At 38.2% G+C, this 24,863-nt stretch overlaps 1 protein-coding gene across 1 annotated transcript in view; it reads right to left on the bottom strand.

Moving 5' to 3' along the window:
- The window catches only part of PAPSS1 (3'-phosphoadenosine 5'-phosphosulfate synthase 1), a 40,673-nt gene extending 16,111 nt beyond the window's left edge, over positions 1 to 24,562 (bottom strand). Inside the window, exons 1-7 of the mRNA XM_063423968.1 lie at positions 24,345 to 24,562; positions 16,869 to 16,983; positions 13,301 to 13,536; positions 11,778 to 11,916; positions 9,564 to 9,682; positions 4,755 to 4,868; positions 2,711 to 2,822 (exon numbers count right to left, since the gene is read on the bottom strand). Coding sequence (XP_063280038.1) covers positions 2,711 to 2,822; positions 4,755 to 4,868; positions 9,564 to 9,682; positions 11,778 to 11,916; positions 13,301 to 13,536; positions 16,869 to 16,983; positions 24,345 to 24,404 — 895 coding nt within the window. The 5' untranslated portion in view covers positions 24,405 to 24,562. The remainder of the gene's footprint in view (positions 1 to 2,710; positions 2,823 to 4,754; positions 4,869 to 9,563; positions 9,683 to 11,777; positions 11,917 to 13,300; positions 13,537 to 16,868; positions 16,984 to 24,344) is intronic.
- Positions 24,563 to 24,863: the final 301 nt, after the last annotated feature.

Raw genomic sequence — 24,863 nt, 5'->3', positions numbered from 1 at the left:
GAAAGAGTGAACACAATACTGAAAACAGCAAGTACTTAGAGCTGCAGAAAAATATTTAAACTGAGAGCATACTACTTTTTGGGAATGTCAAATTAATACCTTTCTTAAGAATCTATATAGAAAGTAGAAATACACAAATAACATTTTAAAATAGATCATCTAAAATATTAGGCAAGATTGCTCCTGGAGTAGATAGTTAGCATAAAGGAAATTATATTCTAAGTAGACATGCTTTTGGTTCCTAAGAAAAAACAATGCAATAGGAGCAAACAAATGTACCCAAGTAGTTAACACACATATCTGAACTATTTCAAAAGGTGACTTTCGTTGTTTACTTAACACTGTATTCAGACTCAAGCATTCATCTTCCAGAAAAAACTGCAGAGAAACTGATGAGTCAGGCAAACATTTTACACAGTTTGTTCAGCTGAATATTTATCAGCTACTTTACTTTTAAAACTAAGCAGAAGTAGCTGAATTTTGAGGTTATGTGTGGTCCTCATTTTTAAGCACATACTTCAGTACCAGATGCTGGAAGTCTTGTTTTTCTTTTCTGCAAGAGTGAGATTTGAGAAAACCAGTGGAATAAATATCATAAGTCTTCCACAAAAGCTTGGGTTCCATTAAGTATATGCCTGAGTGCAAAACCTTTGGATGGCCTCCAGGAGAAAAGTCATGGACCCTCTAAAGTTAATGGAGGTTTTGGCTTTTGCCAAGAATCTAAAAGAAGGCAAATTTTGCTATTATTTAAGCAATGCATTTTTTTTTGGAAATTAGATTTCTTAGGAAATTAAAAATTATAAAGCTGGATGAGAAGTTTAAGAGAAAAATAGATCCCCCTTCTTTCACAATGCAAAATTTATAATGCTTGCTCTGCATCTCCTCCTAGGTTCAGTCTTGGTGACCAGTTATTTTCAAAGCAACTAGGTCATAAAATTGAATTTGGCAGCAGTCACAGAGAGCGGTTTGACACTTCAAAATTGATAATTTAAAAAAATCTTTTACTTTGCAGACAAGTAAATAAATATTTCAAAGTATGAAGAGATGTCAAACCCGTTGACTATTTTGTCCATGACCAGTAATAAATATATAATATCTTCTACATTTTTCTTCAGCCACTGTACAAATAAGAAACTGAGGCAAGGTAGTGAAGCAAGTCTGTTAAATCAGAGACTTTTCCAGACAACTTGATCTTTAAAGGGAGACTATCAGCACATCTGCACTGGTCTCCATAGATTAGAAGTCAGTCATTATGAACACTGCTTTTAAAGCCCAAAGGATCAGATGCATTGCAGGTAATAAACCATGTCCCTTTCTTCAGAATCAAAGCCCTGCAAAATGACTGCTGCTGTAAGACCCAGAACTAACACACCAAGCAAGGAGGAAGCTTTGAGGATGTTGGCTTGACTTAACTGTTCCCATTGCCGCAAGTAGCAAAGCAGCTTTAAGGCAATCATATTTTTCTGAAAAGATTTACATGTGTAAGAGCTGTAGTAGATCTCTAAAAAGAGAAAATCAGTAACAGGACTTCTAGAGGAACACAATGATTTTATCTAAGCTCAGGATTGAAAATTGTTTCCATCAATAAGTTGCTATTATTCATTTATTCGTATTTTTTGTAACACAGATGAGATACTCAAAACAACAGCAAAAGTTTAAAAAATTGTTATACTGTTATATCTGAAGCACTCACCTATACAAGGTCTTAAATGCCTTATAAAAATCCTGATTTACAGAAAATTACAGTACAGAACTAGGACCTACATTTAGTAGCTGAATACATTGCACATCATCTGCACAGGACTTTTCATCTGGATGGATGTACAAAAGGCAGATGAAATGAGAACAAAACTAGCATTCCAAAAGTATACTGCAAAATAACAGGATAGTATTATGCTGTCTAGGATAGCAACTGGACAAATCAGAATTAAGAAATCTAAGAGAGATGACAGATGTCTGTAACACAGAATTGAGAGAAAAATGACTTCTTTTTGTTCTGCCATCACAAGACAAGAGTGATGCAAAAGGAAGCATGAATATAAAAAAAAGGCTGGAGTAAAATAGCTTTCAAAGAGGAATAAATGAAAAATGACAGAGGATCACAACCAAACTCCAACATCTAAGGATGTTATGACTTATTCACTATCTTAACAAAGTTCTTAGCCAACTGGTAATGCAAAATAAAATTTCTTCATTTAAATCATCACAGGATAATTACTAAGTCATTGTAAATCAACTACATGTGACAATTGTTCATACTCAGATTCTGATTTCACACTTGCAACAGCTCCAGAACTCAAGTCAGTTTGCTGTCCTTTCTTTCATTGCTAATACAGAATAAATCTTTTGGTCACAGAGCTAAACAGCAATTAAATTGCAATGCCAAATTCTAAGATAAATTCCTTCAAAATAAATTAGAAATGTGCATTTTAGAATTAAACATTCTTCAAAAATTAATATATTTGAAAAACATCTTGTAAAGGCAAAAAGATGAAATATTCAAATTCTAATATGATGGTAGGTATAAAAAGAACAAAACCATCACATTTAAAACTGGTTATAATAATATTCTATTCTCATACGTCAGACCTCAAGTTGTGCACAAGCCTGATAATGTGTTACCATACCACCACTAAGAAGCAAAGCATCAAAAATACTTCAGAAATATGATGAGTTTGCTCAGTTTTATAAATGGTGTGTTTTACCCTACCATCAAGGAGACAGTCAAAGTGAAGGCACTGGAGGTATTCTCTCTCTCTCATAAAGCCATTCAGGGGTGTTGCCCAGCCTTCTGCTAGCACTTGTACCCACTGCATATCCACCTTGTAAAGAAATGAAGAAATAGACTTAGAGCAGGTAAAAGTTGCTGCTTAATTTTTGGCATTGGGTATTAATTAAACCAGGTCATGATTTAATTCTAAAATGCAGGACAGTGCAAATGGAAGATTTCTCAGTATTACAGTTTTTAACTGCAAATAATTCAAAGTTTTTACAAGTACAGAAAAAAAGAACAACTTGCTCCTAACTGTTCGTATTTTTGGCTATTTTCTAGTCCCTAAACTGGAACAAATTTCCATGTGCTAAAAAACCAAACCAACAAACACACAACAACAAATTTTATTTGTAAATCTGGATAAAGTTCATTTTAACCAAATTATAGAATCCCACTTGCCTTTATCTAACAAAACAAGATAACAAAGATGTTAAAAAGAAAAAAAAAATAACAACACATAGAATTGCCACAAAAAATATGAGAATTACAGGTGTAAATATTAAGAGATCTAATCTTTACACAAGTGAGGAATTTTTTTTTTAAAAACTAGTGAGAGAATGCAGAAGTAAAGTTCTCTGTGGACTAGTACTTATTTTAGTATGAGATATCAGTTTACACAGAATTTCCTTCCTTAGCACTGAGTCACACTATGACTTAGTGTGTGGTCTCCATTATTTCTGCATGTGCATTACTAAGATTTGGTCAAGTTTTTGACAAGGACAGGCTTTGCTTGTGCAAGATTCTTTTGCAAAGGGCATGACTAATTTTATTACACTAATAAATTTACTAACATGTTTAATTTATACTGAAGAAAGTACAAAACACAGTTTCTTCCAAAGCTTACATATCAATACCTTGATATTTAACAAGTCAGTGGTTGGGGGTGGAGGGAGAAATGATTTGTTTTTCTAGATAGGGGGCAATTTAGAATGGGACACTACTGAAGTTTAAAAATTATGACCTTAAGTATTGATTCCTCAACAAAGCAAGTAGTAGTTTTATACAGATACATGTGAAAAGAAATTAGTAAAATGTGGTGAAAGGAAGTATCATTATTCATTACTAGTAGACCACCAGGCAAATTTTACCATTACTTAGTTCAGTGCTTAGTATATAACTCCAATCCTTCAATGTCTACTCACAACAGATGCTAAACTCTGAGCTTAGTTTGCTTCTGGATCAAATGCTTAGCTCTAATTTCTAGTAATATCAAAAAGCCAGTGAAAAAGCTCATGCATTGTATCTGTGTTTAGGCTTAGTTCTTAAAAAAAATGAATGAGGTAGAACCGAAACACAGCCAGAAGCAGCTTCATCTAATTGATCTGAGTTGGAAAACAATGCATGTAACCAAAATAAGAACAGGGTTGATCAAGCCGATCCATGCTTTCCCATATTTGCTCTGCTGGAAACTATAAACATAGCACAAGTATGTTCTAATCAGAAAAAAAAAAAAAAGCAATAAAGTAGATCTGATCATCTCTTTGCAACTGTTTGAGTTTGGTTTATATATTAGGAGTTACTGCTGTTCAGCTTAAGACTACCAACAGGAAGAATCAAGAAGCAGTAATTGATTTCCCCTGCATTTCTAGGCAATTACAATTCACAATAAAATGGTTTCTGTAAGTAAATTAAAAATAAAAGTAAACAATCCTTCTAGAAGTAATTTCTCATACAAGACATTCCAGGCACGATCTTTTCCATGGATCTAGGGGGAGCACAGGAGGAAATCACTGTAAATTTTTTCTCCAGGGTAGGGATAAATTAAGTAACACTATACCAGACATTATTCATGAAAGTATGAAGATCTGCTAAGGTAAACAAAAAAACCACAGATGTTCTGCTTTCACTCAAGGAAAGAGGAATAAAGTATATCAAGGTGTATTCTGCAACCAGTACAGGTATTGCAACTACATCTACTTACACCAAGAACAGATCAGACCATCCTTCAACTGCAGCAATGAGACACCTGAACACACAATACCTTATTTATTTCCAGGGTTAACAGAGACTCAGCATCAGTTTTGGCCAACTGTAGCTTGTTTTCTGGCACATAAAGCTCTTTCACCTCATAAGAGGCATCCACTGGCACAATGTCCTGTATAAAAGAAATAAATAGAAATTAATATTTGCTCAGAATGCCTCTATTACACTGAACAAACATCAAGAAGTAAAATTCTAATGTTGAGTGTAACACAGTAGCAAGAGTTCATTAATTATGCAATTTTTACCCATCTAAAAGCCAGCACTGCTCCAAGATTATGATATATTGCTAGTTGCTCAAGCCAATAGATTGGCTAAACATTCTGACAAGAGATTTTTTCTAAACCTTAAGTAACCGATATAACATTTACTTAGTAAATACTTAACTATTGAATTGAGTGAAGTTTTATGACTTATTAATGCCTACATTATCTAGAGTAGGATGGCAAATTCTATGTGTTTACACATGCTGAAAAAGTAAAAAAATATTTAGAAACTGAGCATTTATGAATTTAAGCCATTCACTCTACAAGACACATTAGAAATGGTAACATGAAAGTAAAATAAATAAAGCTCCTTCTCTATGAAAATTAATACAGAAGTACAAATTAAATGTATTTCCTACAGCTAATGACATACCATCTATATCTTAACTCTTAGATTATTTAAATGTATATTAAATGTATATTTAAATGCATATTTCATATGCAATGAACCAAAATCTAGCTCTATAACCAACATAGCAATTTAAAAAAAAAAAATTCAGTGTTCTTCCATGTGTATCAAAACATGATATTCTCACTCCACAATGCTCAAGACTCAAGACCTTAAACTTGTTAGAAGAGATCAACACAGGGATAAAAGCAAAATTAAAAGAGAGAATGTCACCATGATAAAAGTGTAGGGTCTCTTTGAACAAAGGATGATGTTATATGCCAAAACCCAGTCAAATGCTCCAGTGATGTTCAGTAGCAAAAAATCATTGAAAAGAGACCTTCTGTTCTTTTTAAAACATATTTTTCACTGTTTGAGAAACCTTTGTAAAGTAATGCTTTACTTCTGGAGAAAAAAAGCTCACCATTGGAGCAGAATATATACAGACCCATAACAACAATAATTCAATTATCTTTACTTTTCCAGTATATGCAGGCCAGAGTAAATAAGTATGCTTGTAGAAAACACAAAATTAGCTTAGGAATTTTAATGCATTTATCAGACGTTAGGCACTACCTCCATGGAAAATAAAACAAGGGCAGTAGAATACTGACAAGTGAGAGATAAAATGACTACAGGAGTAACAAGATGTGATGAGTCTCACTGGCTGCTGCATAATTCATATCCTCAAAGACACATCTAAAATAAGACAAAGTAAACTAGCACTTAGAAAAGGTGTTTTATAAGGAAAAGCTTGGTCCATTACATATGAGACATCATTTTGCAAGCAGCTTTTGTTACATTGTAAGTTAGGCAAAATCAGCCTTTTGTTTTCTGTGCCTGAGCAGCAGTATTGCAGCCCAGGAGAGCTCCAGCAGACTCCTGTCACAACAAGCCCAGAATCAAATGCAGGTATTGCCTCCTGTAAGCAACACTATAATGATGAAGGGCACATTATGCTGCTTCACAGATTTCCCTCTGGACCCTGGCTCATTACCAGGCTAGGATGTCCTAATTTTACAAACCATCAACAGCTTAAAATAAATGTGCCTATTAAAAAAGATCTCTTCGAGTATTATCCTGGTTTTAGTGTCTCACTAAGGGGCAAAACAAAGGTTTCACAACACAATTTCTGTCAACAACCTACTTCATTATACAAATGTAAACAGTTTGAAGACAATTCTAGCAACTGACTCCAACATTTAGAGAACCTGTAGGATTAGTAAACCTGGACTTCCTTGCACACATGTAAGCGGTATTCAAAACATCAGCTTAGATAAAAAAAAAAAACCAACAACACAACATGAAAACCAGCAGCAAAAGGAATCCATGCATCTTTAAACTGCATGAATTTTAGGAACTAGGAAAATGCTAGGCTAGCAAGCCACCTAGTGATCATTCTAAGGCATCAATTTTACTGAAAGCTTAATTCTACTAAAGGACAAGTTACAGAATATTCCTCAATATTTATTATTGCTCAATGCATTCATATAAAAATGTCAAAATAAAAAAAATAAACTAGATGTGTTATGGAAATGTGCCTCCTCACACTGGGGTGGTGGGTTCTTTGCTGATGCTGATTGCCTGTAGAGATCATCTAGTCCAAAACTGGTCCCACTACAGCAGGCTGCTCAGGACCTTGGCAAATCAAGCATTTAATATATTAAACACACACTCAAACACTCAAAGCAACTTGTTCTAATAATTGACTATCTTTACATCAACAGGCTTTTTTCCCCTATGTCTAATTTTATTCTCCCATATTTCATGTCGTGCTTGCTGTCCCTCATCCTACCATGTAAACCTCTAAGACAAGTCTTCATCAGCCTTCCCTATACTCTCCCACCTGGATGATAAAACTGCAACAAGAACTCCTTTAGCCTCCTCTTCTCCAGGCTGAGCAATCCACTTCCCCTCAGCCTCTCCTTGCACAGTGACAAACTCCAGCCTCTGACCAGCTTGGTGACATTCTGTTCAGCCCACAGAAGCACATCAATGTCTGTTTTCTTCCGGGTGAAGGAGAAGGGCACAAACGTGGAACAAGGTAACCAGACAAGGTCTTACAACTGCCATATAAAATTGCATAATTGCTTCTCTCAGGCTTCTGGCTATGCTCTTGTTATTTAGAGCATGCAGGTAGTCTTCTCTACAGCACAGGCGCATGTTTTTATCATGCTGATAAATGTTTTTTATAATGCTGAACAATTTATTTCATAGAATTATGAAAGCACAGAATGGTTGGCATTGGCAGGGACATTAAGGATCATGTAGTTCCAATCCCCTTGCCATGGGCAGGGACACCCTCCACTAGACCAGGTTGCTCAAAGCCAGATCCAACCTGGCTTTCAACAACTCCAGGGATGGGGCATCTATAGCTTCTCTGGGAAACCTGTTCCAGTGTTTCATCAGGCTCACATTAATGAATTTCTTCCTGATATCTAAGCTAAACTATCTTCTGTCAATTTAAAGCCTTGTCCTCTCCCTAAATGCCCTTATAAAAAGTGCCTTTTCAGCCTTCTTATAAGCCCTCTTGTTCAAACCACAAGAGATCTACAGAAATTATATTCTCAAGATATCACTGCATTAATACAGTCTAAAAACAAGATATGCCTGTGTAGCCTTGCTTTGATTTCATTGTCTCTCATTGAACTAAGCAACCACTAAGGTACCTTGCCATTCATTATACTGTTATCTTCAAAGAAAAGGAAAAAAGTGCTAGATGTGCCTTAAACAAAGCTGACTGGGCTAGGAGCCAGCAGTCAGCACTGTGTACTGATGCAAGCCTTCAGGGATCATTATCTTGGCACATGTGACATAGGTTGCTACAACTATGAGTTGTTCTGACCAGAAGGCACAGGGCCCCCACAGTCAGGAACTGCCACCTCTCATAGGTAGGACTCCTACACAGCTCTCCTATTTTCTTCCAAAAAATATTCAGATGAGGATTTGGGCAAAAATCTAGAATTCTCTTACGTTTTTGTTACCGTGTCTTGTCTCCTGAACAACCCTGAGGAGATAGTCATCTATGAGGAGTTTTCTTGAAAATTTCAGTACAAGAGACTAAATCTCTCCAGAGCTGTACTTACACAGAGGGTTAAAATTAACTCATGCTGGCAACATGATGAGGTGTTTTGATTGTATCAACTTCAACACTTCGTAGAGCTTTACTCAAACTACTGTCCATACCCTAAATTTCCACAACTTCCACCTCATATAAAAAAGTATGAGTTATTGTCTACGAGCGTATCTCCATTAAAAAAAAATAGTTATCTGGGACCTCATCCACGACCCACTGACTGTAGATAAAAATGTAAGGAAATACATTTCTTTGACATGAGGATTAGCAAATTCTGGGAGCATGGTTTCAAGAGGATAAAGCCATTTTTTCTCTGCCTTCACTTTTAGTGTTGGGTTTGGAGGTTTTTGTCTTGTTTTGTTTTTCATGTGGGGTTTGTTGGGGGTGAGGTTTTTTAGCCTGGGTAATGAGCCAAATCCACTTATCAGGCAACAGGAGAAGGCTCAGTGACTTTCAAAGGGATGGTGCAGATTGCAGCCTCAGCGAGGAAAGAGATTTACCTTTTCGGAAGCTATGAACCATAAACTCAATTCGGCCATGTCAAGAAGATCAGCTTTCTGAGCTGATCACTACACAAAAGGATCACTTTTACTAGTACAAGAAAAACAGTGGAAATAAGGGAAAGCAGACACAAGCACAGCAGCCCCTACTTAAGTGAGATCAAGTCACTGTGTAAGTGCACCCCTGTCTCTTCACATCTGTAGCATATATTAATCTGTACACTCTAGAGACAAAAAAAATCAGACTCTTTAGAATTGGTTCCTAGCATTTTTAAGTCACCATTCACTGTTGGTTCTGTAACAACTGAGACAGCCTCCTCTCCTGGACTACCTTCCAGTTATTGACATAAAATAATTTTCCACTTGTCCAAATCTTATTTCACTTGGAGATCAATGCTGTGCAATGTTTAGGTTTAAAATGGAAAGACACAATAGGACAAGATTAAAAGTTTGAATTGAAACATGCATAAGCCTTTATGTCTCAAAAACTGCCTTTGTTTTTCTCAGCACTTACATTCAGATTGCAGGTACAAATACTTGGAAAAAAAGGTATCTAAGATATGTCTCCATTTCTGCTCACCCTCTCTTGAAGAAGTTCCACAACTTGTTGTATACAATCATTCACATCACAGGAATCAGTTTTCAGGACAAGCTCTGGGGCTTCTGGTTTTTCATACTCGGAGTCAATCCCAGTAAAACCTACAGAACATAAAACAAAAATATTAGGTAACTTCTTCCAAAACATGATTTCATTTTAATGCTGTTCACAGACAGTTTTCTATACATAAATGAACACAACAGGTAAGAACATAAAGTTTTAGCTTCCTTAATACAGGAATTCTTAGGAAAATCAGCAGGGCTTTTTTTCTTTATTGGGCTCTTTGCTAATCATAGTATCTGACAACATCAAACTTCAGCATTCTGCAGTACATACATAGCACTTTTTTGTTGGTGAAGCTATTTGATTTTTACTGTGAATAAAGAAAAGAGCACTGGCAGAAGAAATGTGCACATCAACCCAGAGTTAGTGCACCCACTGTCCTTCATTACCAGCTGATTTTTGCTCTTAAAAAAATAAATAAAAGATAAAAAATATTATGAACATCCAGTATATATGTAAATTTACACTCTGAAGTAAGGAACTTCAACATCTTTTATATTAGTTTAGCCAATATACTCATCTGAAGATAGCTGCTAATGTAAGATTGATGACTGTGTTTATTATAATAGCTGTCACAGACTGTACAAGCTGCCAGTGACAGTGTTTTGTTCTGGCCTACTTAGCTTGCAATTTGCTTTGAAATTGTGGAGATTCTAAACACCCATGCATTAACAAGGAGGAAAAATCAAGCCCAAAGAGTATAAGCACTACAAGTCAGATCTGCACCAGGAATATCAGCTGGGCTTCTGCAACTCAACATCTCATCCTCCACAAGTGCACATGCAAACATTAAAACTCCAGTTTTTCACTTTGGCTTTAAATACCCTCAAAATTAGTAGCGTAGTTCCTCATCTAAGAAAAATATCAATTACTTACTGGAGGAGTAGGAACAGGAGGCAAAAAATGTGCCTCATTACCATTTCCAAAGAAAAAGAAGATAACAGTTGCTGACAGTCTTTGTGAACTGGCAAGTTTGTTTAATTTTCATCCTTCATATATCAGATAGATCATAAGATACAGCCACTGCTACACCCACTTGTATCTTGCTCAGGCCCTGTTTACTTCACTACCACTTCTTCAGTAACACAATTCCATTATGGGGCTTGTAAAATTAAAAAATATTAGCCATGTTCACAAAATAGGCACTAATAAGGATTCTGTACAGAACTGTATCTTTGTATCGTGTCAGTTCAAGCTGTCTTGCTTTGATTTTGAACAAATCTTAGTTCAGCTTTATTTATTCCTGTTGTTTGCACAAAATATTCTGTGGTACTAGAAGTATCAAACAATCACTCAAATGGAATGTCTTGGATTTCTTGAATTTTATATCACTTCTAATTAAAGTGAATTCATACAGCATCTGCAAACTCCACTCCCAGAAGTGATTACTTTAAAAAAACTTATTTGCTACTAAATACAGAGCTATCTATCATCAGCCTCTGCAAACTATAATGTAACACAGAGCAAAGCAGCACTTGAAACAATACTTGCAATGAATGACTGCATAGTTCAGCTGTTTTTATTGCAGGTTATACTTAAATCTTGACCTGAGGCTAGGAATAGGAAATAATATTCATGGGCACTAGAATAGATTTAAAAGTAGAAGTTAGTATGTTCAGAAGTGTTCTTAATGATCTTTACAGGTAGACAGTGGCCATGTTTTACTTTTTGGAAGAAACTAGCAAGTTTTATTAATACAGTTCTTTAAAGACTGTAGAAAGAAGCAGGCTCTTTTTCACTAAGAAATCCACTAAAATCTTCTCTTACTAAATATTGTTTCTTAGTTATTTTTCTCATGTATAGAGACTTCTGTTATAAAGTTTGAGCTCCCAAATGGACACACAAAGGAGATAGACTAATCCTCAATCATTATGTAGTTTCTACTACAACCTTTAATGTGCTCAAGGCTTTTTCTCTGTGTGGTTAGCCACTTTTACCCTTTTATTGTCCTATACACTTAACTAGTCAGTTCCATGAGTTAGAAGTCAATTCCAATTTTCTTCTCAGTCCTGTCCTGAATCCATGCTCTTTTTAAGGGTGATACATTCAGACTTGAGTATATCCACTTATGTGGAGTCAAATTACCCAAACATTTCACTTATGCAGAAAGGATGTGATTACATCTAGGTTCACCTTTAATTTCTCCAGCCCTGGCTTTCTTATAGAGTCCTTTAACATCTCTCTGCTCACAGACATGCAGTGGAGCATCCACAAACACTTCAAAGAAGGGCAAACTTGCCCCTTCGTGAATTCGTCTGGCATTATTACGATCCTGAAAGAAAACAGAAGAAAAATCTTAAAAGGTTGCCTCACATGTTTTTGCTGGTTTTTGCCTTTGAAGTTCATTTACAGAAGCTGACAGCACAATGTAAAAAACTTTTCAAAGTTTAAAAAAGAAATGTGATTTGATTAACTGATGCCCTGCAAGCTACATCACTTTGGCTACAGTACATCACATGGTAAAAGCTGAGAGGAAGATGTGAGATATTTTACATTAAACTTGATTTATAAGAAAAACCAAACCCAGCCAATAGAATGCAGGATTTTCTATACCTATACATATATGTCTGAGGAACTACATCTGCCTAGCTGAGTACAGTCAGGAGGAGATGTTACCTGCTGCTCTTGATATAACCACCCTTCTCTCCTGAGCACCAGTTTTCCCCACATTCCTTTATCTGACAAGACTTGTGAAGTCAAAATATTGTATTATTTGCATTATTTTATTTTATCATATCGTTTTTATGGCTTCCCAAACATTGGAACAGTATTGGTGACTTTCACTGAGAGAACAAAAAAAAAGGCCTTCCAAAATCTACTAAAATCTTCTCTTACTAAATATTGTTTATTTTATTAGTTATATTTCTCATATATAGAAATTTCTGTTATACTGTAAGGTTTGAGTTCCCCAAATTATTATCAGAAAAAGTGTTTGCACCATTATAACCAAAGACACAACATTCTTGTGCTGTGTAACACTTAGGCTTTAAGTCTCTGGGTCATTCTTCAAGATACTTGGGTGTTCACACATCATTTTTGTCTCTCACCTCCAGGTTCTTATGCATGATGAAAACAGGCTTCACACAACAATGTGAACATGGATTTACATTAGTTTTCAGTGTTATATAAGGTCATGTTGTATACACAACATGAAATAAGAAGTAAAAAGAACAGCCAATTAAAACACTTTTCCCTTAAGTAACTTGGTAAAAATAAAGCTCTCAACATTCCTTCCTCAAAGGAAAAATCACTTTTTAAATCAATTAACCTGAGTCTTCTGGTTAAGTGTCTGCTTAGTCCTCATATTTATAAACTACTAGAATCTACATGGATCAAACAAGACCCTGAAATTTTAAGAGTCTTTCTTGGAACATCATTTGAGCTTGTTTATAATATTAGAATAATAATTCTGTCTAATGGACTGAAGGATTGTTCCAGTTATAGAACTAATGTAAACATTTTATATTTAAAATTAATATTCCTGTTTTGAGAAATCACCTCCATAAAGCACAAACGTCACCCAAAAAAAAAAAAAAAAACAAGTAAGTGTTTGATTCTGGCTAAGTTCAGAAATGGATTTCTCTAACTAGGATTCTGAATGATATTTTGCAATTTGCATTTTCCCTACATTTCATCTAGATGTTTTTCACACTTACCTGAGCATAAGGAGAGATGAAACTAGTAATGCACACCAAACCAGCATCTGCAAACAATTTAGCAACTTCAGCAATACGACGCACATTTTCTTCTCTATCTTCTGGTGTGAAACCCAGATTCTTATTAAGGCCTTGGCGAATATTGTCACCATCCAGTGTGTAGCATGGAATACCATGGCATACTAAATACTCCTCCAGTGCCATGCTCACTGTAGTCTTCCCAGCACCAGATAGACCTAAAATAGTCAATAATAATACAAATATATAAGCATAGGAACAAGTTAAGGCAAGTTGTAGCACATGTGTATTACGAAATTCCCAAAGTGACAGCCAACAGCAGCAATGCCTTCTGGATAAGCTTACTTGGAATATAAGCCAAGCGGCCTTTACACAGACAATAGGTAAAGAGAGAGTAAGGTAAAAGCTGTGTGCAATTCGAAGCAGGTAAGAGTTTAGCCTTGAGCTCTGCTGCTGCTGCCTATAGAGATTTCTTTCCCCAGTGCTGCCTGCAATTATCCCCCACTTTCTCGGTGCAGCTGGCAATTATTACTAGCTAAGCAAACTTAATTCAGAAACCAAACACAGTTAAGATGTTGTATTTATATAAGAAAGGGAAGCTCTCATATTGAATTTCAGTCAACAAAAGGAATGGGATCAGGCCAAACTTGCACGCTGTTCTTACTCCTTGCAGAATAACAGCACTGAATTAGACACCACTGACTCACTCAAGACTCACACACAGCAGTGATGCTCCATTAACTGACATGTGGTAGCAACAACAAAAGAAAACTCTGCTATCAAACTCTAGTCTAATTTAGAATCTTTGGCAACAAACCTATGCTAGCCCTAAAAAGTCCACTGTTCACTTTTATTTGGAAATTAATTTAAATAATTTTTCCAGAGTAGATTTCAATTTATCTGGAGCACATGCTTCTGCTTATACCAAGAAGTCAATTTGAAAATGGGACATAAACTCAGATCTTTGTCAGATGACATTTACCCTTTGAGTGAGGGGGAAGAAAAGGGTAATAGTAATATTAAAAAAGTAGCCCTACTAGGAGAAGAAAAATGTTTTATAAGTGGTGATTAAGATTTATTCTGACTTTCAGAGAACAGAGAAAAACAAAAAAGAAAATCACCCAAAAGAGCAGCTTGGTGTTACTTCCAAGATATCTATGGCAAAGGATAAGCAACCACGTTAAGAAGTGTGTCCCAAGAATACATGAACTGCAAAGGACACCTTGACAGCTTGGGGTATAACTTAAAGAAAAGGAGTCATTGCATTTTTTCCTCTGGTGCCCATTAGGCAACTCAGTCTGTTAATCTCAACCCCCCCACACTCATGTGGTTTTTTCCCTTTTTCTCCCTTTTGTGTGTGTGAGGGGAGGCTGTTGTAAGTTCACTGATGATTTCCCAAGTCCCACTCAGCTCAGTGTTGAGTTGGGCAAGAGGTACAGCGTGTGCAAGGCAAGAGAAGGAACACATGGCAGAAAACAGAAGTGTCTTCTTTTGGCAGCAATTAAGTACACCCCCATCACAGAAAATAGGCATGACAGTCCAAAAGAAGATTTCAGCTAATTCATTGATGCAGTCTCTGACTCGCCATTTTTGTCCCCACATCTAGCTTGCTATTGCTCAAACATTCTATTTTTTCACACATCATTTGGTCTCCAACATGTTGCAGAATTGCAGAAGTTAAGGTTATACATTAATGAATTTAAAAACATTCTTCAAGCTAACAAGTCTTTAAAATAACTTGCACTCTAAAAATTGTATATTATTTTACACATGAAAGCAATATTTTCCCGTATTTTCACTAAATTCCTCAGTTTTCTTTACTAGGACACTAACTCAATATTCATTAAAACAGAACTCTCAAATAAAGGTTACCTTGAAAAATGAAAAGCGATCCCTGAAAGATCTTTCCATACATTCTCGCTCCATGAGTGCTGACAAAATGAGAAAACCTTCGAGTGTACCAATATTTCAGCTTTTATTCTAATACCTATCAGAATTTTGAAACTCATGTTTGCACAGTTCTAGAATAGTTAATGTTGCTTACTTAATGCCTACAGTCCTTTTTATCGTTTCACACTACTGCTCAAACATCTTCAATAACCTAGCTTCCCACACACATTCTTGATATCTTACCACCACCCTCCTTCCTGAAAAAAAGGGAAATTGGGCATCAAGATTGCATTTGTCTAAAAAGAACATTGACTGGAAAATGTTGCCAAGTAGATAACTGAGAAAACATTTTTATCATGACCTTTTCCAAAATTGGATTAATGAATTACCAGAAGAAACAGAAGGCAACCCACCAGATCATTCAGGCATTGAGAGAGAGGCTGGAGCTGTGTGATGGAAACAGGGAGAGAAAGGGCTCCATTCTTTTCCCAAAGAAATATACGACAGCAAGCCACTGTATCAAATCTGATGGAATGGCTCTCAGTAGTTTGTTATCAACAACTGCTTTACATTTCAGACACATTTATTAACACTAGTGGAAATCAGTTTTACTTAATGTCCATGTAGTAAGTTTCTCTAATACTGTGTAAGGATCTTTTATGTTGCAATACAACAGTGTTCTAAATGGTTTACAAGCCAATTCAGTGACATATTTTGCTTCTTTTTTAATTACCAGTTTTATCTAAAAAAAAAAAAAACAACCTTTACAGGAAATATAAAGCTTCCAAAAACTTTGAATTAAGAACAAAAAAATTCGCCCACTGCTACAAAACAAAAAATGTCTTCCAGGATGTTTTTTATTTAGAATGTACCTCTTCTATTTACAAAAAAAACCAAAAAAACAAAACAAAACAAACCACACCACAAAAAACAAAAAACAACAACAAAAAACCAAAAAAAACCAAAAAAAACCACCAAAAAAATAAAAAAAAACAAAACAAAACAAAAAAAACCCAACAAAAAACCCAAACAAAACAAAACAACAAAAAAAAAAACCACAAAAAAACCCAAAAACCAAAAAACAAACCAAAAAAAAAACCACCAAAAAAACCAACACAGAGCTGACTTTAAAAATAACTGCCAGTATGCATTGCCTATGCCATGCAATTGCTGTCCAATGGCACAGGTTTATGTTGAAATGTTATTTCAAACCAAGGAGACAAGAACAATACAAAGAGAAGAGCTTTTACAGAAAAGATCCAGAAGTACAGACTCTTACAAGAAAAAGTTGCATTTCATGTCTAAATAGATAAAATGGACAGTACAAATAGAGAGAATTAAATTAAAAAGAAAGGGGAAAAAATTAAGGTTAAATTAAAAAGAAAGGGAAAAAAAAAAGCAACACACAAAAAGAAAACCAGAATTAAGTAGCAGACAGCACCAAAAAAACAACCCTCCCAGAGCACTGAACAAAATATATTCTCAAATTACTATTTGTCCAAAAGCAATTTCCTGTTAGTCTACCTAAAAATAAATAAAATTGCATCACGGTCTTAGATTTCACAAACATTCAACTTTGCACGCAAGAAAGAGCTATGGCTAAGTAGCACTTCAAAGAAGTAACTAAAACAAAAGGATCCTCAGAAATCCATGGCTGTACCTGTTAACCAGACTGTGCATCCACGAAAACCACTTCTTGTTCCTACCACTTGGCCTCTCTTATTCCTGCTGACATGATGAGCTTGGTAGGTAACATTGGTTGCTCTTTGCATTCCCTGTAAAAGAAGAAGTCGATTAAGTCTTTGATAAAGGGTGAGCTGGCAAAGCAAACATATTCATCCACAGGCACAAAGAAAGACTTGGAGACAGAAAAATGGAAGTAAAACCAACACCCATTCCATCAGCTCTAGCGTGGATCAAAGGAGGCACAGAAAATTAGAACAGTTAGCCATAGACAACCACACCCCTTGTCCAACTTCAGTGAAGCTTGGGACTGACAGGTTAATCAACTACTGCTTTCAAATAAAACTTCCTTAAGAAAAATCAACTATAAAAAAGACAGATGGACTGCATTTCTAGCAGTCCATTTCTGGCTTGACTTCTATTCAAGTAATTTTAGGGATCTGCTTGGTAGAGTACCATGGGACAAAGACCTGAATGGAACAGGAGCCCAACAAAACTGGTTAATATTCAAGGACCACCTACTCCAAACCCAGGAGTGATGCATTCCAACAAAGAGGAGGTCAGGCAAAAACAGCCAGGGAACCTGCATGGATGAACAAGAAACTCCCAGACAAACTCAGATGCAAAAAGGAATCCTACAGAGGGTGGAAGACTTGGGAAAATGTGGGCTCTCTCTGGGTGGAAAAGGGAGACATGGTTACCCAAGACACTAAGAAGGCTGAGGCAGTCAACAACTTATTTTTGCTTCAATCTTCACTAACAAGTGCTCCAGTCACACCACCCAAGTCATGAAAGGCAACCAGAGGGACTGGGAGGATGAAAAACTACTGCCCAAGGCAGGAGAAGACCAGATGTGAGGCCATCTATGGAGCCTGAAGGTGCGCAGGTCCACGGGACCCGATGAGATGCACCCATGGCTCCTGAGTGAACTGGCTCACTCAGGATGTGGTTAAGCCACAATCCATCATGTTTGAGAAGTCACAGCAGTCTGGTGACATTGGAAAAGGAGGAACATAAGCCCATTTTTAACAAGGAACGTAAGGAAGACCTGGGCAACTACATGCCCACCAGTCTCACTTCTCTGCACACCACGATCATGGAGCAGAAGCTCCTGGAAACTATGCTAAGACACACAGAAAATAAGGAGGTGATTTGTGACAGCCAACTAAGGGCAAATCATGCCTGTCAAATTTGGTGGCAATTTGGCTTTGGCTCATTTTTAACTCCTAAGAGGCCTTTTCATTGCAAACTATGCACATCTCTTCCACATTTCAGTTAAGCCAGTGCTTTTACGTATGGTATCATCAGTCTCTAGACAAGAGATAGTTATCATAGATTCTAAATGTCTAAAGAAAGTATTTTTTCAAGGAACTTTTTAAAGATTTAATTTAATTTTTTTAAATATAATTTTAATTAAAATAAAGCTGGTTACCAAGTTTCTTAAAACTATTCATCATCATAACCTGCTCTACAAATATATTCAGTAAGATGACCCTGCTGTCAAACATATTTCACAATCTAAAGTGAAAGAGCCCACAGGAAGATCAGCCTTGGCATCATCTCAGGCTTTAATGGTATCTGGCTATATGAACTTTGTTTGTGAAAGATCAATACCTTAGATTGTCAGACCACGCATGAACAATCAAAAAAAGAGGGGAGGGGCGTAGGGGATGAGAGGGATTAGTGGTATCTGTAATGCTGCTTCGGCTTCCCTTGCTTGCAAACGTATTGCACTGTCTTCTCTTTCATCATTGTATCAGTGCCAGTACAGAAAGAGAACATGGAGTATACTTAACATAAAAGAAAGTAGGGATTATATTCCTCTATGGAGTACTAGCAGAGAGCTGTTCATAGTTTCAGAGAGAGGTACCAAAAAGTAGAATTAACAAAAATGTGGTGTCTACTTATGGCTTCAAGGACTGCTGCTACATCATTCTTCTATTCAAAGGTTTATCTAGAACTTATTTGGAAATCATGAAGTTGTGTGATTGGTATACATGGCTGAGCTCACAGTTAATACAAACAGAAGCTCAAGGTAAGAACCTATGTTCAGGTTTTAAATACAGTAACCCTGTAATTCAGTGGTGATAGTCCAGCAGCTAAAATTAGATTAACACTGAGTATCAACCCTGAAGAAACCACGATCTGCAGACAAGTTATAACCATACAAAATGAAGTCATCCTTGCTGATCATGTTACCTTCAAATAATTTATGTCCTAAAACAAAGCTGTTTTGTGCACAGACATTGCAATACAGCTGACTAAAACCAAAAGTCAGAAAGCCAAAAAATCAAAATCTTCTTTCCTACAGTAGGAACAATTATGCATGACATAAAATTGAAGATCTGAGTGAGCAAATGCATAAATTGTGGAATTAAAACCAACAAAAATAATTGAAGTGTTTCAATTAAAAGATATATGGTGCAAAATGAATGTACACAGCCATTCAAACTAACAGAGTAATAGCTACATTCTCTCTCGTTAATTGTAATTGTACTGTGTTGTACCAGGCACTGGATAAACAGCAGTCTCAAAGCACAAATCCCATGGCACTGTCTCAGTAAGCTGTCTTACATTAAGACATAAACTCACACATGCTTTGCTTTTGATCCCTGGCAACTACTCTATTATCAGACTCATATATTGGAGGTCAAATGTCTCATTCAAGGAGACCTCTTCCAGTTCATATTCCATAAGTTACATCAGTTTCCTGTCTTTTCCAGAACTAGGAAAGCAGCAATGAAACTAATCAGGCTATTACACTAGGTGTACAAAACACATGAAACGCTGAGGAAGCAGGCTGGAGGGATTCTTAAAATTATGAAAAAGGCACAACTTTTATGAAAAAAGTATTAATGCCTACTTAGTAGAGATGGAAAATCAGAGCAAGGAGAACGCCTTGCTACAGGACAAGGCACACGTGTGCAGTGGAGCAGCCAGCGAGCTGAGCAGAGGACAATAATCCACCTGTACTGCAGAAGCAGGCACCTAAGACTAAAGGTTAACGTGCCCAAAGAGTCTGCATACACTCAAGAACACACCTGCTGGTCACCAGCTGCCCCACCTTTTGTACAGGCACACAAACAAGGCAGCTCAGTACTAATCCTGGGCAAAGCAACACCCAAATCCCCCTTATCTTCCAATAGCAAACCAATTTTATAGAAGTGCTCTAAAAAGTTAATAATTTAGCAAGTCATTCTCTGTTGCTGAAAAAAAAAACAAACCCCAAAACCATAAGTAGTTCCCTAATTAGTCCACTTTCCTATTAAATAATTTCCTTCCATATGATTTGCCCACCCCACTGCACATAAATAAGCAAACAAGCTGAACAACGTATTTTCAACAACCCAGATTTTAACTTACTATCCCTGACATACGTACTTACTACAAATACTGATGTGGCACAAAAAAATACTCACTGGCACATATTGTTGGTGCTCTTAAATTATTTAGCCAGTCTTCAAATTCTTGTACATAAAATTTGATAACTATCAACTGCTGAAATTAAATGACCAACCAAAATGACACCAGACACAAAGAACGGTCATTTCCCTTTACACTGTACCAAAGCATCACTCACCTTGGAGACATATATCAAAAACATTAAAAGAAATGAAACATAAGGAAACATGGAATAGAAATACTCAATACGATGAGCAAGTACTCTTTGAAAAAGCTATTTTAAAAGTCTAAGCCTAATTACATTCACTACAGTAGTCACTGCCAAAAGGACACACTACATTTTTGTAAAGGGGCTAATGAAAAAAAGGGCATTAATCACCAAGGTTTATCTGCTTTTTTAACCATTGGATATTTCCACTCTGACATCCCCACAAAAATATGCCTTCCACCCTGCAACACACTGCTTCTGCATTATGTAGACCAACGCTCCATGTTAATATTTTCCCTCCTACTTCACCACATTAAACAGAAATAGTGCTTCAGTCCACTGTGTTTCATTATAGCAGTAACATCAGCTGAGAATGCTGACATATCCCTCCTTTTTTCTCCTCCACTTTCCTGGTTTGTTTCTCACATGAAATCAAAATTGCTCTAACAGGCAAATATCTTGGTATTGAACTAAAAAGTGGGGTACTAAAGAAATCCTTTCAGAGATATGTACTGGAGGGCTGCAATGATAGAGAAGGAGGGATAACTTCGCTGTTTACTTTTTCTGGCATGAAGGTAAATTTTAGCTTTGCAGGTAGTTGACTAAGAAAATTAACTACAGACACTTTGAAACACTGGAACAAAAGAAAGAAAGAGGATGAGGGTCAAAAGGAATTACTAACACTGTCAACTTTTCTATGTACAGACTTCCCGAGGTGACAAATTCTTTTTTCTTATTTTTCTTGATGTTTTGCCCATTTACATCTGTAATTTTTTTATTGCCAAAGCCAAATCAGACTATCAGTGCCAAACACCTTTGATGCAAGAACAAAGACAGGCATCCAGATGATGAAAAGCAAACACAAGTTACAATGCCAAGATCAAAAGACAGCCAAAAGAAGAGAGTATTGTTTAATTGTTTTATGGTTAGCAGACAGATGGCATATACACTGGCACAAGCTGAATTTATTCTTCATTATTTCCAAGCAACAATGAAATAGTGTACTTCTACAATCAATATCAAACTTTAAGTTTTCACAAAGCAAGACCTCTGGGGAAGGAAGTAAATCTTTCCATGGCAAGCTGAGACTCCCCAAGCTGCAGCACCAACATGGGACAGCTTGAAGCTGGAAGTATCAGAAAACATGGTTTCCATGAAAACCACATACACTGAAGAAACTGTGACTAATTCCATATCCTTCTGCTCTAAGATGACAGTGTTGGTTCCCCAAGGTAAGAACTCCCATAAGCTAGCAAAAGCAACACAGGCAGCCCGCCCTTTGAAGCGCAGTCTTACTTTCAATGTCTTTCTCATCTCTCAGTCATAAGAGAAGTTCTTTCGGTCATTTGTTAATGTGTTCACCATGTGCCTCTTATAAACCAGGGATTCCCTGACAATTACACATTTTTATGGCATTTATTATTCAGCACTGATAACCAAATGATATTTTCTTTTTTCCCTGCAAAGCATTCTGCTCAATAGCCCAACAGCAACTCAAGCACATGGGACAGTGCCTATTTCTTTTGTCTACATACAAACACAAGGAGAACAGACATGGTTCCAACATCAAAATTCAGCTGCCACAAAGGTTATTTATATGAGATTCAGGACTAAAAGATCTGTCAGGAATACCTTCCATTATTTATTTCCTCAAATTCTGGTTTGAAAATCTGTGCTTTGATTCAGACAACTGTGCTTGGGAAGGAAGGGCAAGTCCAGAAATTATATCTGAGCCATAATATCTTTTAGTCTTTTAAAAACTTAACAATTCCCCAATCCATATTCTGCCATAGCCTATAGCATTACATTTTCTCCTACCTGCAACAAGAATTCTTACTTGGATCCTTACAATAGCCCACCAGAAAGGAGTTTGCCACAGTGATACCAATACAGTAAGTCACTCAAACACATCTACATAAAGCACCACCCGAGCTGCCAAATGCATGCTCTCCTGCCACTGACAGACTAGCTCTCATTTGCCATGTGCTCTAAAGCTGGGACAATTTGAAAGATCACAGCAGCAGAAATCACCCAGAATCTTCTTCAGCACCGTGGATACAAGAAATTCAGTGCTAAAGATATATTAAGGAGTGTGTCTTTGCTTGCCACCTGCTGCAGGAGCAGCATGACCAAAGGCAGAGACAGCTCACTGACCAGTGCTGGAGGGGATTCACGGGCTGGCATCAGAGGGGGTGGATAAAAAAATGAAGCCAGGATTACCCTACTGAATATGCTCTCAGAAACAAGAATTGGAGCGAGTTCTCATTAGGAGTCACCTACAAAGTGACGCAACAGCTCAGTTGTGTCAGGAATCCAAGCCACTCTAAAGGAAGTGTTCCACACATCTCCCTATCAAGCCATGGTTTCCACACTTAATGGCAGTGTTTGTGGCTATGCTGTGCTCTGTAAATGGATAGCAACTGTTTGCTGTGCTCAGAGGTGGGCTTGGCAAGGGCATTTCCACAGGCAGAGGTGTATTTTGAATAGCACTGGAAGCACAAAGAAATTCTGAAAGACAGGGCTCTGCCCACTCTCCTAGGGGCTGCCAATTCCATCAGGGCAAGTCACTTTGACTTTGCTCTCAGCAGAACAGATGCAGAGCCAGAAGTGCCAGAACATTTGCCTGTGGAGCATGTGAATCAGCAGCATTTTTGTTCCTGGTGAAGCTTATTGGTTTATAAAGAGCATTTCAGTTGAGGTCTTCTAAAGAAAAAGGGAGAACCAGAAGACTTCCTCTGCTTGCCACGTAGCATAGAGGGGGTTGCCAACCTCAGCTGAACTCAGCAAACACTTAATGTCTGTTACAGATTTTCGCTGCTTTGGTCAAATCGATCTTGGCTTTGCTTAAGGAAATGATACAGAGTAACTTTTGCATACACTTTGTTAACCTCACACAGACTTCGTCTATTTCACTACCTTCTAAACCTCTGGTTTTGCTTTTCCTAATAGAAATTGAAAGCATGTAAACTGCCGATTACTCTCTTATGTAAACAAGTTCGAGCTTGTACACAGTGGAAGAGACTTGGACAGGCACAACATCTACTGAACAGTACCACAGCAGCTTCCCCGTTTTTCAAGCAACAGCTCTTATCAGGAAAGCTGTGGCCTGCACTACTCACAGCAAGACTTCAAAGACTGATTTACACTCTTACATTCATTTCAAATGTTTTCTGGATCTTATGTCTTGCCTGTTTCAACTCAGCATTGATTGAAAGACATCATACTTTCTTTTTAATTTCTTTTCGCTTCTCTTGCATTATCAGAGGTATCAAATGTTCTCAAAGGCCTGCAATGTCTCTTCTAAATAGCTGCATTTTGGTCTTTGCTGTAAACCGATCTTCCCCCATCTTTATGAAAAAGAATGAACGCTTTGGTTAGATTTTTTTTTACCCTGTCTCGACAGTTTTCCACATAACACCCGTCATACAAAGAACCCCAGTCTTTGGCCAACGCAGGTTTATGAATGGCCACATTGTACATCGCATTCTTAAGTCTTCCTTCTTTCAAAACGCTGGAAGCAGAGGGCTCACGGCGGAAGAGGCAGGAATGAAACCTACAGACGCCGGGTCCTCTCCGGAGGGTGTTCCTGCCCTTCCCACAGCCCCCGCGGGGCTCCCCGGCCGCGCTGCCCTCGGGGCCACGGCGCTGCCGCGCCGTGACCCGGCTGGCACCGCCGCGCCCCGGCCCCGCATCCCTCCCGGCCGGGCGGGGAGCGGCGCACGGAGCCCCCCGTCCCGGCTGCCGCTGCCGCCCACTGCCACATCACCACGGCGCTCGGCCGCTTCTCGGGGAGCCCTTCCTCCCGCTCCTCTGCCCCTGCACGCCCACCGGCGCACCGCTCACCCAGCTCGGCACCCTGTTGCTCAGCTTGACTTTCTTGCACTGGCTCTCGGGCAGCTCCATGGCCGCGGGGGCAGCGAGGGGAGCAGGCAGCGGAGGAGGACGCGCCTTCCCAACTGATGCTCGGCGCGGGTGAAGCCCTTGCCGCCGCAGAACTGTGCCGTCTGCGCACTCCCGCGACTCGGCCGAAGGTGGTGCAGGGAGGAGCCGCGGCCCGGCGGCCGGAGGGAGGGACGGAGGGAGGGAACGAGGGAAGGAGGGAGGGAACGAGGGAAGGAGGGAGGTGGCTGAGGGGAGCCGGAGCCACGGCGGCCCCGCCACGCGCCTGCGCCGCGCCGTGACGTGCGCGGGGGGCGGGGGCGCCACTTCCGCCGCCGGGGCCCGTGCGCGGTGGGCGTCGGTGTTCCTGTCCCTGTCCGTATCCCTGTCCCTGTCCGTGTGCGGGCCCCTGTCCCTGCCCGTGTCCATGTCCCTGCCACCCCCCGCGGCCCTGCCCTGCGCCCGCGAACGCAGCTCGCTTCA

Source organism: Prinia subflava, chromosome Z, assembly GCF_021018805.1.
Source record: "Prinia subflava isolate CZ2003 ecotype Zambia chromosome Z, Cam_Psub_1.2, whole genome shotgun sequence".
Lineage (NCBI taxonomy): Eukaryota > Metazoa > Chordata > Aves > Passeriformes > Cisticolidae > Prinia > Prinia subflava.
The sequence above is the reverse complement of the archived record's forward strand: the minus strand, read 5'-3'. Positions and strand labels throughout refer to the sequence as shown.